The sequence below is a fragment of the Malania oleifera genome, chromosome 3 (genome assembly GCF_029873635.1).
Source record: "Malania oleifera isolate guangnan ecotype guangnan chromosome 3, ASM2987363v1, whole genome shotgun sequence".
NCBI lineage: Eukaryota > Viridiplantae > Streptophyta > Magnoliopsida > Santalales > Ximeniaceae > Malania > Malania oleifera.
In genome coordinates, this window is record NC_080419.1 from 101801997 (window position 1) to 101821969 (window position 19973).

At 34.5% G+C, this 19973-nt stretch overlaps 1 protein-coding gene across 1 annotated transcript; it reads right to left on the reverse strand.

Moving 5' to 3' along the window:
- Positions 1–7577: 7577 nt before the first annotated feature.
- LOC131151451 (uncharacterized) lies at positions 7578–15477 on the reverse strand. The gene is made up of 6 exons (XM_058102697.1): positions 15366–15477; positions 14838–14842; positions 12142–13094; positions 9121–9248; positions 8959–9022; positions 7578–7783 (listed from the first exon to the last, which is right to left on the reverse strand). Exons 1-6 carry the CDS (start codon positions 15475–15477, stop codon positions 7780–7782), a joined length of 1266 nt encoding a protein of 421 aa, XP_057958680.1. The 3' UTR covers positions 7578–7779.
- Positions 15478–19973: the final 4496 nt, after the last annotated feature.

Sequence of the window (19973 nt, forward strand, 5' to 3'; positions counted from 1 at the left end):
AACTTATCCGGATAGGCCAGCCAGTATTAAGTTCAGCCCACAAACCGCACAACCTTGTCATGAGGGGTTAAATCATGACATATAGTTATCCATCTAGAGAAGTTTTCACAGTTATATATATGTATATATATTTTCAGAAACAGAAAGTATATATATATATATATAGTAGCTAAAAGTATGATTAAGTAGAAAGTTAATAAATACATATACTTTAAGTGACGTAAGTGTAAGTTATGATGTATTTTATTTTTATATGTTATCTCAGTTTCAGCCTGATTAATAAATATATTGCTCACGTAGATTCATTTATCACACACTGGTAATAATATATTTCGTCTTACTAAAAGTTGTCTCATTCCAATATTTATAAACATTTCAGGTGATCTAGTTAGACAAGCAGATCAAGCTTGGTGATAGAGGAGACTTTTGTGTTGCCCTGTCTGTGGGGTAAGTGATTGTGGGAGATGTGTTTTTGAGTAGTTCCTAGGGGGTGTAGTGGATGTTTTTGGAGAGATGTGCATGCATGTTTGGAAATTATTAAGACTATGGTATTGTAATTATGGTGATGTAATTTATGTTTTTCGCTGCATAGGTGTTTTGTTTTTATGAACAAGAATTCTCAGTGTCCATTTTGGGACTGAGACATCATAGTAAATTTTATAAGAGGCATTGGAGTAATATAATTTTGCAGTCTATATATAAATGGTATGAATTTTTGGGTCGTTACAAAACATGTGCCCTTCTTTGGTTTAATAAAATGTGACATCGTGGCTGCTTTTCAATTCTGACCAAGGACAAACTCACGGTTGACTAATTTTGACTAAGAAAATGAACGGTAACAAACATGACCAAACGCTCAATTTTTAAAGGATTCAAACTTTAGATGAAACAACTTATTTCAGAAATTAAAGACAAGGATAGGCTTGATTTTAAAAACTTCTAGGACTCGAACTAAAATTTTAAAAACCCGATTTTCAAATGAAAGGAGATCAAGAACTCAGATTTTGCAATTTAAGGAAACCAACTAGAAGTTAAAATGGCCCATATTAAGATTAAACATGACTCATTTTGAAATTATGGGACTTAATCCATAATTAATTTTGACATTGAAGGATACTCACTCCGGTTTAAACAATCAAATGGACTTAATTTTTTAAGTAATCGTAACACAAGATCATAAGAAAACTCGAAAACTAAACAAGACGGGACTCTATTTTTTCTAAAATATCCGGGACTCAAAAAATAAAAATACTAGGACTCAAGTATGACTCCAATTTTCAGGGGTTCGAGGTCAACTTTTATTATACCGGGTTTTCTTAGGGTGATCTGGTTAAAATTGGGGTGTCTACAATATAATTTAAGAGTAAGATAATCAAATGTGAAATTTTTAATTTTTATTAATTTATTTGTTTTATATATATATATATATATATATTTTTTTTTTTTCTTGATAACTATATGTAAAAAGAAGTTTTAAATTTTTATTTTTTAAATATTTTTTTAAGTCGGAAGGGGCCCTGAAATCTATATAATATCTTACAAAACAAAACAAAAAAAATGTGATAAAAAATATTTTTTAAAGTAAAAAAGGAAAATGGGAGAGAATGTGAGGGAGGAAACACATGGTGGGTGAACCCATACATGGCACATGTCCAGCTTACACAAATTTATTTGTTTATGTTGGACAAAATCAAGGACACCATATCACTATACATTTTATTTTGGCCATTTATACTCCTTAAAAAATTTATTTATTTATTTTATAAATTTAAGAGGAGGTATGTGTGATATTGACCAAAGTCAGGCAAGGTCTGTAAAATTTGTTCCTAATTTTTTGAAATCTTGGAGAGAATTTGTGTCGATTTTATCAAATTATAGAGAATCAAAGATGAGTGTTTTTCACATTTATATTTCGATAAATTAATCAATTGTCCAAAAGATATCGAACCCGGGAAACAACTTAAACAGGGTAGTCCAAAGTCGGTGCCACCCCAATCCCAACAGCTCACCATGCCTGTCCTATAGTGAACACAGATGGACCATGTTCCTAATTTTCAGTGGTGGATTACAGGTTTAGTACATAAGAATAAGAAGCTGTGGGGGAGGTTCACATCTTGTCGTTGATTAATGGTAAAATTCTACATAGCTAAAAATTGAAAATTAAAAATTAAATCACGAGGCCCAATTGGGGAGCCAATTATTGGAGAAACGTTTTAATTATTGTACCTTTTATGTAAGGTCCCTTCTATTATTTGTCTGTCATAGGATAATTATAATCAATATGAAGTTTTTATTTTATTTTTGTTTTTCATTAGTTTTTAAGTTATATATATATATATATATATATATATATATATTTTTTTTTTTTTTTTTGTTTTTTAATGAGTGTTAAATGGACTATGGTTCAAGTCACCGTATTTATGATTGGCGATTAAAATAAAAGTTTGTTCACCTAATTAATTAAAAAATACTAATACCCATTAACAAAATAAAAGGTGAATTCAAGAACCTGACATTTTCCTATGTTTAATTTTTTTAACTCATCTATTTGTGGTTTATATATTTATGGTTGGCTATCATCGAATTTTTTTTTTTTCTTAAAATCTTATCCACTTTTCTAGTGACAAATATGAGTCAGCCAAAGATACTAGGTTTGAGAAAATTAAAAAGTTGAATAAAGGATTCGAAGAACGGAAAATACCCTTGGGCTACATTTTCCGCCACCGAAATTTTAACGGGAACGAATTCGTGATTAGGGCGTCGTAGGCACCACTCCTGGAATAAGGTAAACTCACTCACTCTCTCTCTCTCTCTCTCTCTCTCCCCCCCCCCCCCTCCCCCCCCGCCCCCAAAGATATTTAGTCAAACTAACGATCAGAAACCACCACAATAATCTAGAAGCGTTTCTTTACAAGTCTAGCAGAGTAGATTTTTGAACTAGGCTTTCCAGGCACCACTCAAAGGCTAAGGTAAGATTTAGGGAATTAAGCAAATTTGATGTTTTTGGGAGTTTAATCATTTATTTGGAATTTTGGGCTTGAGAAATGTTAAAATAGTATTTTACTTGGAGTTGAGTTGATTAAATTAGGATTTATGAATTCAAGGTTCGTGTGAGCATCGTAGGCACAATTTTGGGATCCCTGCAGGTGTACCTTCAAGAAACCAGGTAAGGGAAATAAATTAAGTCAGTTATTTTGTAAATTCTATCAGTAAAAATGGAAATTATATGTGTATGTATATGATTAACATGCAAGTTTTGAAAGCCAACCATTTAAGCTGAGGGTTTTGAGCCAAGGGTTGTGTTAATAACTATCATTTTCGAAAATGAACAGATTAAAGTAAAGAAAAAGACTACAAGATTTAAGTAATGGATTTTCTGGATAATTTGACGGGTGAAAATGATTGGTTGGAATTATTATACATTTTCTAAAATTGGTCAAGGTGAGTAGGGTTAATTATTTTGTTTTTTTTTCTTACTAACGCTTATTTTGAGTATTAGATAAATTATGGAGATAATTTAACCTATATTTTCATTAAAGCAGATAATAAACATGGATTGATTTATTATTTCAGTAGTTATATAAATATGTGTATTATTCAAATCGTGTGGCATGAGAAAAATGAAAATACTGTGTCAAGTTATGAAATATGTATAATATGTTGAAATATTGAAATGCGTTAGGATTATATTGTATTTAGAATTGTTTAATCAGAGCAGAATATTTGTGTTAAATTGTAATGTATGGTTTGAGAACTCCAGTGGACCATAATACGCACGGTACCACTGCGAGAGTTATGGAGAGTTTAGTGCAACCACACATCTTAGAGAGAGTGCTGGTATTGAATAGTCGATTGAGCTGTGAAGGGTAGAGTTCCCCCTGGAATCTAGACTAGCATGGGAAAGCCAATCGGACTAGCAAACTAAAGAGTTGGGAATTGATTTAACTTTGATGGGCTGAACAGGGTTCAGTCCAGCCTATGGGCCGCACAACCCGTTGTGGGGGGAAGCATGTCAGTTTTTATCCATCTGGCAATGAGTCCTAAATTTATATTTGTAGATTTAACCATAGTATAATAGAGTGGTGCATGTAAATACAAAACAGTGTATGTGAATATAGAATATATGAAGACAGAGGATGTGAAATGTGATAATAGAGTATGTGATAGGAGAACAGGGCATGTGAAAACAGAGATTATGAAGAGTTGGGTTTTACAGAGATAACAACATACATAGTAAAGGAACAAAGTATTAAATGTATTAAATATAGTAGTATTATATGTATTTGGGGCGAAGTAAACTCTCCGCCCGAGGGCTTACTGAGAAAGGCGAGTGCCCTAATAGGCATCAATTGTAGCCATACCAGGTTGTATAACGTATTAGAGCATAGGGGAGCTACATGTATGGGCATGTAATCTCCCCTATCCTTAGGAACTTTCGCTTATAAATAATTGTATGTGTGAGTAGGTATGGTCGGAGAATGATTTTATAACTGTAGTTAATTAACAACTGATGATATTTTGTATACACTAAACTTATGATATCCACACACTAGTATTAATCTATTCCGTTTTACTGAGATGTGTCTCACCCGTTACACAATTCATTTTTTTCAGGCCCTCTACATGGTTGAGTTTAGCGAGCTCGGGGTTGGGTTTGTTGGCATAGCATTTTTGTGAGAGGGTACAGATCTTGGATGTATTTTTGAGTTTATGTTTTTAGTTTTCTGAGATGTATATATGGATACTGGATGTTGGGAAATTATTTTTGGGATGTTTATATAGAACTCTGGTATATTATTGAGGATGTTTATTTATTTTTCCACTACGAGATTAAGGTTATGGTATCCAAAAAAGGTAATTGGATCACATCACTCTCCAAGCCCCACTTGGTGGGTTCGGGCCATGACATAGTGGTATCAAAGCTTTAGGTTGTTAGATTCTGTAGACTCTATGATGGATTAATACGAGAGTATAAGTTCGAGTTAGGACGAGGATAGGAACGGGTAGATCAAGATATTGTTAGGACTTTTGAGTTTTTGTTTCGTAAGCCAGGAAGAAGAAATCCCTTGATGGTCTTCTGTGATTTTTGAATCAGTTGCGAGTTTTAGAAAACCACGGTAAATCCATCGACGGTGATATTTCCGAGCAAAGAGACTGGAACTTGAATATAGAACTCGAGGGTTAGGTTGGTTGATTTATGGAGAAAAGTCCTTGAAAGAGAATTTGGGTAATTTAGGTGTTGTGATTTGATGGTTTGTGGTTAAGTTGGATGCTTAATGTTGTGAGGATATCTGTGGAGTATATTGAATTTGTGGTATGAGGATGGTTAGGTAAAAGGATTGATTAGCGAATTTCGAGGACAAAATTCTTTTAAGAAGGGGAGAATGTAACGCCCCAAAATATAATATGCATTGGAGTAATTCTAAAAAATTATTATTAATTAATTATTTATTTATTTATTATTAAATTGAATTAACTAAATAACTAATATGGTATATAAATATATATATATATATATATATATATACACACACATATGTATATAATAATAATATAATATATATTAGATATATATATATATATATATATACACACACATATGTATATAATAATAATATAATATATATTAGATATATATATATATATATATATATATACTTGTAAAGCATTATGAATGCTTCTTCAGTGAGCATTCAAAAAGAATTGGTTTAGGAAGTCCGGAGACCCCCCCCCCGGGGAATGTTGCGCCTTCTCCAGCGCTCTCTCTCTCTCTCTCTCTCTCTCTCTCTCTCTCTCTCGCTCCTCGATTTCCTCGACCAAACATGGACCGATCATGAACGGAAAATACCCTTTAACTCCATTCTCTGCCATTGACATTTTAACTAGAGTGAATTCATGATTAGGGCGTCATAGGCACTACCCTTGAGATAAGGTAAACCCACTCTCTCTCTTCAATTTCTCCCCAGTATTTAGCCAAACTGACGATCAGAAGCCACCACAATGATCTAGGAACGTTTCTCTATAAGTCTAGCAGAATAGATTTTTGAACTGAACTTTCCAAGCACCACTCCAAGGCTAAGGTAAGATTTAGGGAATTAAGTAAATTTGATGTTTGGAGGAGTTTAATCATTTATTTGGAGTTTGTGCCCCTAGAAATGTTAAAATAGTATTTTACTTGGGGTTGAGTTAATTAAACTAGGATTTATGAATTCAGGATATGTGTGAGCACCGCAGGCATAGTTTTGGGATCCCTGTAGATGTAGCTTCAGGAAACTAGGTAAGGGGAATAGATTAATTCAATTGTTTTGTAATTCTACCTGTTAAAATGGAAATTATAGTGTATGTATATGATTATCATGCAAGTTTTGAAAGCAACCGTTTAAACTAAGGGTTTTGAACCTAGGGTTCTGTTAATAGCTATTATTTTCAAAAATGAACCAATTAAAGTAAAGAAAAAGGCTATAGGATTTAAGTAATGGATTTTCTAGATTATTTGATTGGTGGAAATGATTGGCTGGAATTGTTTTACATTTTCTAAAACTAGTTAAGGTGAGTAGGGTTAATTATCTCCGTTTTTTTCTTACTAACGCTTATTTTGAGTATTAGATAAATTGTGGAGATATATTAACTTATATTTTCATTAAAACAGATAATGAACGTGGATTGATTTATTATTTAAGTAGTTATATAAATATGTGTATTATTCAAATCAGGAGGAATGAGGAAAAATGAAAATATTGTATCGAGTTATGAAATATGTATAATATGTTGAAATACTGAAATGCATTGGAATTATATTGTATTTAGAATTGTTTAATCAGAGCGGACTATTAATGTTAAATTGCAATGTATGGTTTGAGAACTCCAGTGGACCATAGTATGCACTGTAACACCCTGAACCCTGTAGTCCGGCCCGGTGCGTTATACCTGATTAAATCCTGATAATTCATAAATCAATACATACGCAGCGAAAAACTTAAACATAATCACCGTAAATATAATATCAGAGTTTACTATTTCTATCTACAATTCATATTATCCATTCATCCACTTGTATTCACAAATTTACATACTTCCAAAAACTCAAACCACAATCATTCCTTTATTAGCAGACTTAGAACATCAAAACCTAAACTTAAACTTTATGCAACCTAACATTATTATCAAAAATATACCATTTCTCTTTATAATTCTCAAAAATGTTATAGACCCTCGAGCTCTCTAAGCCCGACCTCGAGGATGTCCTGAAAAAGAAATATTCATATTCCGGTGAGACACATCTTAGTAAGGGAAGAAACAGTATATTAAAAACAGCGTGTGCCTAACATGATATTTATAAATATCATTTTAATAACATTTACATAACGTTAACATAAACATTGAAACCATTCTCTAAACCTAGTCAAACACATGCAAAAGATTTAATCCACAAGATTACCCAAGGATAGGGGTAATTACCAGCCCATACAAGTAGCACCCCTCTGCTCTGATACTTAGGCAACCCAAAGGTCACTACTAATGTAACGACCTCAAATTTCTTATAATTTTTTTTTTTTTATATACAGCAAACATTCCTACGCAACAGAAACATATATCATGAAACCATTTATACATAAACTGTACAATACCAGATTCTAGAATATACAGACCATACACAAAAATGCCATTTCAATATTATCTATCCCAAAAACATACACATCTCTGCCAAAAACTCACTCTATAACCAGGGTGACCAATCACTCTCTCTATCCGCGAGCCTGATCCACTCGTCTATCTGACTCACCTAAAAAATGTTAAGATAATGGGGTGAGTCGATGCTCAGTAAGTGGAAATATGCTATTACTAGTGTGTGGCAACTAAGTTAAGGATACTTTTAAAATAAAACTGAATTGTAATGCAATAAATCATCTATAAATCATATCTTTCAAGCATATCTTTCTTTCTTTATTTAAAACATATTGTATCATCTGTTTTCTACTTTTCATACTGGTATTATCATACTATTTTCATCATATGCTATAAAACTGTTTTCATACATATAACTATTTTGTATCTCTAGAACTCTGTACGTCATGATTTGACCCCTCATGATAGGGTTGTGCGGCTCGTAGGCCGGACTCTATCTGGTCGGCCTTCCAGATAGGTTATTATACTCTACACTACCTCATCCTGGCTAAACTGCATCCTCTCCTAAGCTCGGGACTAGCTACTACCTCGTCAATACCGGCCCCCTCAACCCAGTGTACTGGGGAGCTGCATACTCTCCGATCACGGCATGACGGTACCCATATACTATCTGAAATATGTGGTTGCACTCTATCTGTATCTAGCAACGGTACCGTGCTCTGTAATCTGTATCTGTTTGTGTAACATTCCTCAGGGATTTGATACTATATACATATATACATATATATATATATATATATATATATTTACTGTTTTCATCGTGTTTCCACAATTACCATAACTCTGTCTTTCTGTATTGTAAACACTATGTCTGTAGCATCTTGATGCTACCTCTATATATCTATCTGTGTATACTGTATATATACTCTATCTGTGTTCTGTATATTATGGTAATAGGAAAAACATGGCATGTTAAACTCTATATTTACTGTTCTGTATAAGCTGTGATATAAATACTGTTCTGAATAACACTATATACATGTATATATATGTATATTTCTCTATAAACATAAATCTATATCTGTATATTCTATGTAAGTCCACATACTGAAAAAACTTTATAAACTGCATATACAATTATTAACTATGTACTCAGTATAGTATGATACATCACAAAACTATATAAATTCTTTATCTCATGAAAATCTACTCAAGCCACACAAGCATTAAATTCATATTCTGTATAAACTAAATAATAATCTGGTATGAATCTATGTCTATAAAATCTCTGAATACTTTATAAAAATTTCTAGCATAGCATATTTCCCTTACCTCAACTTTGAAAAGCCCCTATAAAAATCTGGTTGTATACCCGCAAGATTCCTAACCCGACATCCTGAAAACGCAATCCCCCAAAACAAAACATCAGTATTTCCTAATCTACATCATTTTATATAACTGTCAGAAAGTCAAAAACTCAATAAAAGACCTTACCCAGAATTTGGGATGAAATCCAACTTCGTTTTCTCGATGATCTGCTCCGGTAGATTTGTGGAGAACTCCGCCAGGAGAGCCAGGAGTGTCGTGGTAGCTTCAGATCGTCGATTCGGGGACCGGTGGGGCTGAAAATGAAGAGAGAGGGGAGAGAGAGTCGTAAAGAGAGAGAGAGAGAGAGAGAGAGAGAGAGAGAGAGAGAGAGAGAGGAGAGAGAGAGCTCGAAGGAAAATGATAAAAAATCTCGGATTTCAACTATTTATAGAACAAGGGATTTCGTCGACGAGACCCTGTGTTCGTCGACGAGACCCTGTATTCGTAGACGAAATTCAGGCTATGTCAAAACCCCTCTCGGTAATTTCTTATCGACGAAGCCCTGTGTTCGTCGACGAAATTTCTTAACCACTCGTCAACGAATCCCTGTATTCGTCGACGAGTCCTTTGTAATTTCTTGAATTTCTTTTATTCTCCAAAATGCAATATCGTCGACGAACCTTCTGTTTCTGTATCTATTTTCCTCTCTCTTTAATATTTGAATATGGATATTTTCTGGATCGTTACAACTAACGCATACCAGGGCACTCACCTTACTCAGTAAGCCCTCAAGTATTAGTTTGATCTCGTACTCACACAATTCAAACAATGGTTTACCAGTAATGGCCCCAAGGATAGGAAAATCTACCTGCTCATACAAGTAGGTTCCCTCTGCTCTCGTACGTTATGCAGCTACTGCCACATCTGAAGTTATTAGGGCACTCGCCTTTCTCAACAAGCCCTCAGCCCAATCGTAATATGTTCTACTAACATAGATACTTCTAATATCACAATACATTGTTCTTTCTGTCATTATTCAACCATTCACATTTGTTCATGTTCATAGCTTATACATTGAATTGCATTTCACTTCAAGTGACTCTTTCCTATTTACATCGTTCACATTTCACATTTCGTTCCATTGTCATTTCATTTCATTTTCATTTCATTCATTCGTACTACAACTGCTCTTTAGCCGTCATTAGTTAGTCCACATAGAAATGAGTTAGAATCTGCTAACACAACTCCTTTTAGTTGTCATCAGTTAGTCCACATAGAAATGGCACTAGAATCTACTAACATGACTTTCGTCTATCATACATTTACATGGTTGCATTTAACATACACAAGCAACATGATTCATATCTTATTTTATTCTCAATGCATTACTTACTTAACCTGCATCTCGTACATATAACGTATATTTGCACAGAACTTACATTTACTCATGTCACACAATTTAACCATAAAATTCATACATATTCCTTGAAAAAATAGGCCAACCCACATTTAGCATTTAACTACTTAAAATATAATTTCCATTTCTTACATAATTTCCCAGAAAATTCCTTTCTCTTTCATCAGTTCATTTTTACATATACATAGCTAAATAAGTGGTCCTAGACTCAGAAAACATAATTTACATGGTTGGCATTTTATACCCACATGGAAACATATATATACTTGTCGCAACATCCCGGGAGCGCGTGTGCCCCAGGTGGCGAAATAAAAATGTTTTTAAAATTTTCAAGGAAAAACACGGAATGTCGGAATCGCCACTAACCTTTAGTGTGGTTAGAACACATGATTACTACCCCGTTAGGGGTAGAAAGGGCCTACGTTACCAGAACTAGGGTCTGGAGTTCGGTTATGCGAGAGGAAGGTACGAGCACCCCCTACGCGCCCGTTCTTACGAACGGTACCTAATTAATTTAGAATTATCCCTAAGTTAATTTTAAAAAGTCTTTAAATTACTCCTTTTATGAATTTATAAATACACATGAAAAATAAATAAATAAATAAATATAATATATACATATATATTCCCTCAGAGCTTAAGGTACGTGAAGCCCGAAGGCTAATACCCTAGTATTAAAATCATAGGGATAAAAATCAAAAATATTTAATAAAATGCACTCCCATATTTTGAAAATCGTATAGAATTTTTTAGTAGGAAAGTACTAATATGGGAGGTTTTAATATATGATAATAGGATAGTCAGCAACTACTAAAATATTCCAAATGTTAAAATAGGTAATAAAATACCATATATATTAAGATGCTACAAAAAGTAATACCCTATATATTAAAACACTCAAAATATCCCAATAAGTTATATATATGCTAATACACTAAAAATACCATAATAAATAGTCCCCTATATATCAAAATACTAAGAGATACCGCCAATCAGTTATTCATGCTAATATACAAAAGATACCATAATAAGTAGCCCCCTATATATATTAAAATGCTAAGAATATCAATAATAATAATAAAATACTCTAATACCATATATAGTATGAAAAAATACCATAATAAACAATACCATATTAACTTACCAAATATAATGTAATTGAAGTTCTAATATGCTAAATTCACGATATTACCAAAAATACTAAGATGCTAAATATATAATATAGCTAAAATTCTAGAATACTAAATACATATACAATTATAATTCTAAGATGCTATATATAATACAACTAAAATACTAACCTACTAAAGTCCTAACATAATATACAATGTGATTAAAATTCTAAAATACTAATGATATGATATAACTATTATTAAACATGAACATTCGATGTTAACATAAATATGATTACCTACATTAGGAATATTAACAAACAAATATAACAAAACCTAAAGAGGGGAAGTTAATATTAAAATAAATCAACAATATACTCCTTTCAACAATAATAGTTAATCTATACAAAAAATATAATAACAATCCTATAATTTTAGTCACATTAATAACAAAATGATGACAAAAATATAAAGACAATGATGATACAATTAGAAAAAAATTAACATACAATATGAGCCTGAATAAAATAATAAATAAATAAATAAAAATCTTTAAATATGTATAAAACAAAAGACATACATGTGTGGGTGCTGTGTGTGCAGGGAACAGGGACAGCGTGCGTGTGTGTTCAAAGTGTGCGTGCGTGATACATGGATGGGGGTCACCGTGGGTACTACCGGAGTTGGGTGATTGCCGGAACTAGTGAGGGCGACTGTAGTAAGGTGGTGGCCGGACGAAGCTGTGGCCGGATTGCTGGAATTCCACTGCGGAAGATGGTCGGAGCTGGGCATGAGGAGACGTCGGACTGGTCGGTGTTGCAGGACGACCTGAACAGAGAACAAGAGGGGAAATTAGGGAAGAAAGGAGGGGTGAAAGGAGATAAGAGAAGAGAAAAGAGGAAGGGGGAGAGGATAGGGTGTCGCCGGAGTAGCTGGAGTGGCCTGAAACTGGAGGTCACGACTTCTGTGTTGTTGATGGTGTTTGCTGAAACTGTTGACGACAAGGGAAAGGGAGCGACGGCGACAGTGGTGGTTTCCGTGTGCGTCAGAGCAAGGGACCGCCACTGTGAGAGAGTGTCGTCGAAGATAGGCTGGTCCGTGGGATGTTCGGCGATGGTGAGAGGAGGCCAGAGTTGGGACGCTGGGATTATTGGGTGAGCTTGACAGTGGCTAGCCGAAGCAGAGGGTGAGATTGCAGCAACTGGGGTCTCACCGGGATGATGGCTTGGCTCGGTGGTGGCTGCTGGCAGGAGTAGAGGAAAGGCGGCGATGGCGTGCACAGGGGAGCTGGTACTGCTGCAGGCAGTCGTGATGGGTGCAGCGGCAGAGATGAGTAGCGTGACGACGAGAGCAGAGGAGGGCTGAGACGCTGGGTTGCAGGAGAGTTTTGGGTATGCTATTGCTCCGCGCAGTTGGGCAACCGTGGGCTGGCTTGGACGGAGGCAGGGGAGTGAACTGGAGTAGAGGGAGTTTGGGAGATGAGCAGAGAAGGAAAGGAAGAGTCTGAGGGAGAGAGAGGCGGAGAGGAAGGCTCGGGGGCGGCTCTCTGCGTGAAAAAAAAAAAACGAGAAACTAGGTTTTTTTCTTATTTTTCTCTTCGGCTGGCTCCGTGCGCGCCCCCTTTTTTTGTGCTGTGTGTATCACCCTATAAAAAAAAAAAAAAAAAAAATTGAGAACCCTAAAAATCCTTCCTTTTTGATTTTATTTTTCTTTTTCTTTTCTTTTTCTGCTTTTACTCTTATGGTAATAATAAAAATAGAAATAATAATAATAATTATTATTATTATAATAGTATAAGGATCAATAAGGTAATAATAATAATAATAATAATACTGCTAATAGTAAATAATAATAAATAATTATAGTAAAAATAAAAATAAAGATATTATCAGTAAAATAATAATAATAATAATATTAAAAAAAATAAAATAATAATACTAATATTAAAAGTAATAAATAATAATAATAATAATGATAACATTACTAAAAATAATAAAAATAATAATAGCCAAAATAAGATACTAATGCTAATAATAATAATAATAAGGTAATAAAAATAAAAATAATAGTGATAATAATCCAGAATAATTATAATAAATTAATAATAATAAATAATAAATAATAAAAATAACTATAAGAAAGTAATAATAACGATAATAAAAAATACTAATAATAATAATAATAATAACAATAATAAAATAATAAAAGGGAACCCCTTGTTCTATTTAGTTAGGGCAAAAATAGGGTGTCTACAATACTTAAATAAAACATAATCCATTTTAATTAATGAAAACTTGATTTAATATAAAATTTCCCCATACCTGACTTATGAACTACGCCGGCAGGATCCCCGAACCGATACCCGTGGCGTTCACTTGGACTCTAAATCAAAAATCCTAATTTAATTAAATAAACCCCAACTGGCTCAAATCTTTAAAAAAAATATTTATTTAATACTTCATAGGCTCCAAATAACAATATTCGTTAAGAAAATTCTCAAAATAACTCACTTACCCTATTTTTGGCATATGTTTTCCAAACCTCTCCAACCAACAATCAGCTCCTCTAGCCTTACAGAGAATGATCTTACGAACCTTGTGGTGGTTCCGGATCGTCAAACCAGGTCAAATCCAGTCCAAAATTGAAGAGAGAAGGTTGGAGATCCGTTTTTTAGAGAGAGAGAAAGAGAAATCACGAAGTTTCTCGCTAAAAATGAAAGAAACTCTATTTATAGGCAGGGCTTCGTCGACGAGACACGTGGGTTCGTCGACGAACTTCTAAAGAGACTTCGTCGATGAGAAGATACATTCGTCAATGAAATTTAGAGTTTGAAATTACTCTCTTGGGATTCCTTCGTCGACCAGGAATGGGAGTTTGTCCACGATCTTTAGAAGGACACTCGTCGACAAAGACAAAACATTCATCGACGAGGCTTGTTGTTCCTTCCTCTAAAATCTTTCCTTTTTCCTTATTATCCGTTAATCCATTTCATTTATTATATTTCCTAATTATTTAATTATTTTTAATTTCCGGGTCATTACATTCTCCCCTCCTTAAGAATTTCGTCCTTTAAATTTTACTAACTAATTATCCTTTCACTTTACTTGAATTCATTCGCTAACTATAACTATAAGAACTCAGCATAAATATCATCATATAAATCATTCAATCATTCTTCATTAAATTAAATCATCATTATCTTAAATATAATCTCATACTTGCTTCTCTAATGACATCCTCCTTAACTTGAAGTGTGTACAGTCGGGGTGGAGCACCCCTTCCTAACAGTACTTGTTGTTTTCCCCGAGCCTAATTCTGCATAGATACCATAGACAACGGCTCCTAGCAATCTTTCCTGACATGCCCTAGCTTACCGAACCTGTAACAATTTGGAGTGCCAAACCAGCATTTGCCCCTATGCCTCTTATTACACTTCAGGCATACATAGCCCACTGCTTCTTTTCCTTTCTTTGTTGATCCCTAACTAGTCTCATACTGAAAACTAGATGGTGTAGGTCTTTTCTTCTACTCTAAAGACTCAGTGTTGCTCTGGATACTTTTCTCCAACACCGAGGCCTTATCAAATAGTTCTAAAAAACTCTGGACCTAAAATTCGACCACCAACTCGTAGATTATACGCCTTAGGTTTTTCTCAAATTTTTTGGTTTTCCTTACCTTATTTGGAATCAAAAATGGAGCGAATCATGATAATTCAACAAATTTAGCCGCATACTCCGCAACAGTCATATCCCCCTGGGTCGAATTAGTAAACTCCTCAATCTTTTCCTCTCTCATAGATGAATGAAAATACCTATCAAAGAACAGATCCTTGAATCTTTCCCAGGTAAGAGCTATCTTTACTACCCTCTGATCCTCTAGCAGCTTCGTAGAAAGCAACTAACACTTCGCCTCTCCAGTCATCTTAAAAGCAGCATAACGAACCTTTTGTTCGTCTTTGTAGTCGAGTACGACCATAATCTCTTCTATCTCTTGTATCCAATTTTCTCCAGCCATTGGATTAGGTCATCTGTAAAGGCTGGAGGGTTCATCCTCATAAATTCCTTAATGTTGCAACTCTGTCTTGCAGGTGGATAGTTATATTCTTTTGGATCCTTCTTCATCTCTACTTTAACCTGGCGGGCGATACCTCGCAGCATTGTAGAGGTATCTATTTCTTCTTCACTAGAAGTCACTGAATCCTCTCTTCCTTCAGCCTCTACATTCTCATCTCCAGAATCCATCATGAAAATAGGACAAAGAAAATATAAGAATTCCATATTATAACCCCAAACAACATAATCATTAAATTAAATCCAATAGAAATCCAAAATATCCATATAAGGACCAATCTCACGGCTAAGAAACATCACCGTCGATGGATTTTCCATGGTTTTCTAAGACCTTCGACTTAATCAGAAAATCACAGAAGTCTGCCAAGGGATTTCTGCCTCCAAGTTATAAGACAAAATCCTATACTTCCCTAAACCTAATCTAACATTTCCATCTAGTATTCTTGTCCTAACTAATTCCTATAATCTGGTATAAATCATTTCCTAAGTTCTCAAAATATAATCCCAAAACCATTTGCTCTGATAGCAAAATGTAACACCCCAAACCCTGTAACCCAGTCCAGTATGTTATACCTGATTAAATCCTGATAATTCATAAATTAATACATACGCAGCGGAAAACATAAACATAATCTCCGTAAATATAATACCAGAGTTACTATTTCTGTCTACAATTCATATTATCCATTTATCCACCTGTATTCACAAATCTGCATACTTCCAAAAACTCAAGCCACAAAACCAGTATTCACAATCATTCCTTTCTTAGCAGACTTTGAACATAAAAGCATAAACTTAAACTTTATAGAACCCAATAGTATCATCAAAAATATACCCTTTCACTTTATAATCCTAAAAAATGTTATAAACCCTCGAGCTCTCTAAGCCCGATCTCGAGGATGTCCTGAAAAAAAAATATTCATATTCGGGTGAGATACATCTCAGTAAGGGAAGAAATAGTATATTAAAAACAGCGTGTGGCTAACATGAGATTTATAAATATCATTTTAATAACATTTACATAACGTTAACATAAACACTGAAACCATTATCTGAACCTAGTCAATCACATACAAAAAACTTAACCCACGAGATTACCCAAAGATAGGAGTGATTACCCGCTCATACAAGTAGTACCCCTCTGCTCTGATACTTAGGCAACCCGAAGGTCACTACTGACACATACTAGGGCACTCACCTTACTCAGTAAGCCCTCAATTATTAGTTTGATCTCGTACTCACATAGTTCAAACAAAGGTTTACCAATGATGGCCCCAAGGATAGGGAAATCTACCCGCTCATACAAGTAGGTTCCCTCTTCTTTAGTACGTCATGTAGCTACTGCCACATCTGAAGTTACTAGCGTACTCGCCTTTCTCAACAAGCCCTCAGGCAAAGAGTACACCTCGCCCAATCATAACATGTTTTATGAGCATAGATACTTCTAATATCATAATACATTATTCTTTATATTATTATTCAACCATTTACATATGTTCATGTTCATAGCTTATACATTGCATTGCATTTCACTTTAAGTTACTCTTTCCCATTTACATCGTTCACATTTCACATTTCGTTCCATTGTCATTTTATTGTCATTTCATTCATTCGTACTACAGCCACTCTTTAGTCGTCATTAGTTAGTCCACATAGAAATGAGCTAGAATCTACTAACACGACTTCTTTTAGTTGTCATCAGTTAGTCCACATAAAAATGCGCTAAAATCCGCTAACACGGCTTTCAGCTATTATATATTTACATGATTGCATTTAACGTACACAAGCAGCATGGTTCATATCATATTTTATTCTCAATGCATTACTTATTTAACCTGCATCTCATACATATAACGTATATTTGCACAGAACTTACATTTACTCATGCCACACAATTTAACCATAAAATTCATACATATTCCTTGAAAAAATAAGCCAACTCACATTTAGCATTTAATTACTAAAAATATAATTTCCATTTCTCATATAATTTCCCAGAAAATTCATTTTTCTTTCATCAGTTCATTTTCATATATACATAGCTAAATAAGCGATCCTAGGCTCAGAAAACATAATTTACATGGTTGGCATTTTATACCCACATGGAAACATATATATACTTAAATAAAACATAATTCATTTCAATTCATGAAAACCTGATTTAATATACAATTCCCTCTTACCTGACTTCTAAACTACGCCGGCAGGATCCCCGAACCGATACCCGTGGCGTTCACTTGGACCCTAAATCAAAAGTCCTAGTTTACTTAAATAAACCCCAACTGATTCAAATCTTTAAAAAAAAAATGCTTATTTAATACTTCCTAGGCTCCAAATAACAATATCCGTTAAGAAAATTCTCAAAATAACTCACTTACCCTGTTTTTGGGATATGTTTTCCAAACCTCTCAAACCAACGATCAGCGCCTACAACCTTGCAGAGAATGATCCTACGAACCTCGTGGTGGTTTCGAATCATCAAACCAGGTCAAATCCAGCCCGAAATTGAAGAGAGAAGGTTGGAGATCTGTTTTTTAAAGAGAGGGAAAGAGAAATCCCGAAGTTTCTCACTGAAAATGAATGAAACTCTATTTATAGGCAAGGCTTCATCGACGAGACATGTGGGTTCGTCGACGAACTTCTAAAGAGACTTCGTCGACGAGAAGATAAATTCGTTGATGAAATTTAGAGTTTGAAATTACTCTCTCGAGATTCCTTCGTTGATGAGGAACGGGAGTTCGTCCACGATCTTTAGAAGGACACTCGTCGACGAAGACAGAACATTCGTCGACGAGGCTTGTTGTTCCTTCCTCTAAAATATTTCCTTTTTCCTTATTATCTTCTAATCCATTTCATTTATTATATTTTCTAATTAGTTAATTAGTTTTAATTTTTGGGTCATTACATGCACGATATCATTGCAAGAGTTATGGAGAGCTTAGGGCAACCACACGTCTTAGATAGAGTGGTGGTATTGAATAGTCAATTGAGCTGTGAAGGGTAGAGTTCTCCCTGGAGTCTAGACCAGCATGGGAAAGCCAATCAAACTAGCAGACTGAAGAGTTGGGAATTGATTTAACTCTGGTGGGCCGACTAGGGTTAAGTCCAGCCTACGTGCCACACAACCCGTCATGGGGGGAAGTATGTCGGTTTTTATCCATCTGGCAATGAGTTCTAAATTTATATTTGTAGATTTAACTAGGGTATAATAGAGCAGTGCATGTAAATACATAACATTGTATGTGAATACATAATATATAAAGACAGAGGATGTGAAATGTGAATGCAGAGTATGTGATAGGAGAACAGATCATGTGAAAACAGAGATTATGAAGAGTTTGGTTTTACAGAGATAACAGCATATAAAGTAAAGTAATAAAGTATTAAATGTTTTAAATATAGTAGTATTATATGTATTTGGGGCGAAGTAAATTCTCTGCCCAAGGGCTTGGTGAGAAAGCGAGTGCCCTGATAGGTATCAGTTGTAGTCATACTAGACAGGTTGCATAACATATTAGAGCATATGAGAGCAACATATATGGGCGTGTAATCTCCCCTATCCTTGAGAACTTTCACTTATAAATAATTGTGTGTGTGAGGGGGGTATGGTCTAAGAATGATTTTATAACTGTGGTTAATTAACAACTGATGATATTTTATATACACTAAACTCGTGATAGCCACACACTAGCATTAATCTATTCAGTCTTACTGAGATGTGTCTCACCCGTTATGCAATTCATCTTTTTCAAGACCTCCATGTGGTCGAGCTTAGCAAGCTTAAGGCTGGGTTTGTTGGTATAGCATTTTTGTGAGAAGGTACAGATCTTGGATGTATTTTTGAGTTTATGTTTTTAGTTTTCTAAGATGTATATATGGATACTAGATGTTGGGAAATTCTTTTTGGGATGTTTATATAGAACTCTAGTATATTATTAAGGATGATTATTTATTTTTTTCGCTGCATGATTGAGGTTATGGTATCAGATACAGGTGATTGGATCACATCACACCCCAGGCCCCACTTGGCGGGTTCGAGGCATGACAACTGATCTCGCATGCTCTGCTGCTTGATGGTTGGGAGATTATCGTTTATGTTGACCCTATGGGTCATACCCTATTTTGATTATGACAAATACTCAGGTATTTAATTATTGTCGAGTTGATGTGCAGGTTTATCTTGGTAGTATCTTATGATGGCACTCAGAGACCCGGAAGAAAACGAAGACCCTGAAGACCCTAGATATAATTTATTTATTGTAATTTATATTCGGGTCTGTAATATTTAAGTAGGAAAGGTCTGTAATAGTAACTAGTGCTCTGGTTTGTAATAAGCTCACACACATCACATGTATGATAATACGTAAGCTCAAACAAACTGTGAATGAAAAATGACCTTAGGAAGACCTTAGGGTTTTCCCTTTGGTCGACCGACACCGG

Bases quoted from the DNA above. Each gene is read 5' to 3' on its own strand.
- LOC131151451 (XM_058102697.1), bottom strand. From the start codon at position 15,477: ATGGCTGGAGAAAATTGGATACAAGAGATAGAAGAGATTATGGTCGTA. The intron at 9,249-12,141 runs GTAGTACCCACG...CTTCATTTTCAG, and splicing joins CCGGCAATCACCCAACTCCG to CCCCACCGGTCCCCGAATCG. The intron at 9,023-9,120 runs GTAAGGTCTTTT...TTGCGTTTTCAG, and splicing joins GATTTCATCCCAAATTCTGG to GATGTCGGGTTAGGAATCTT.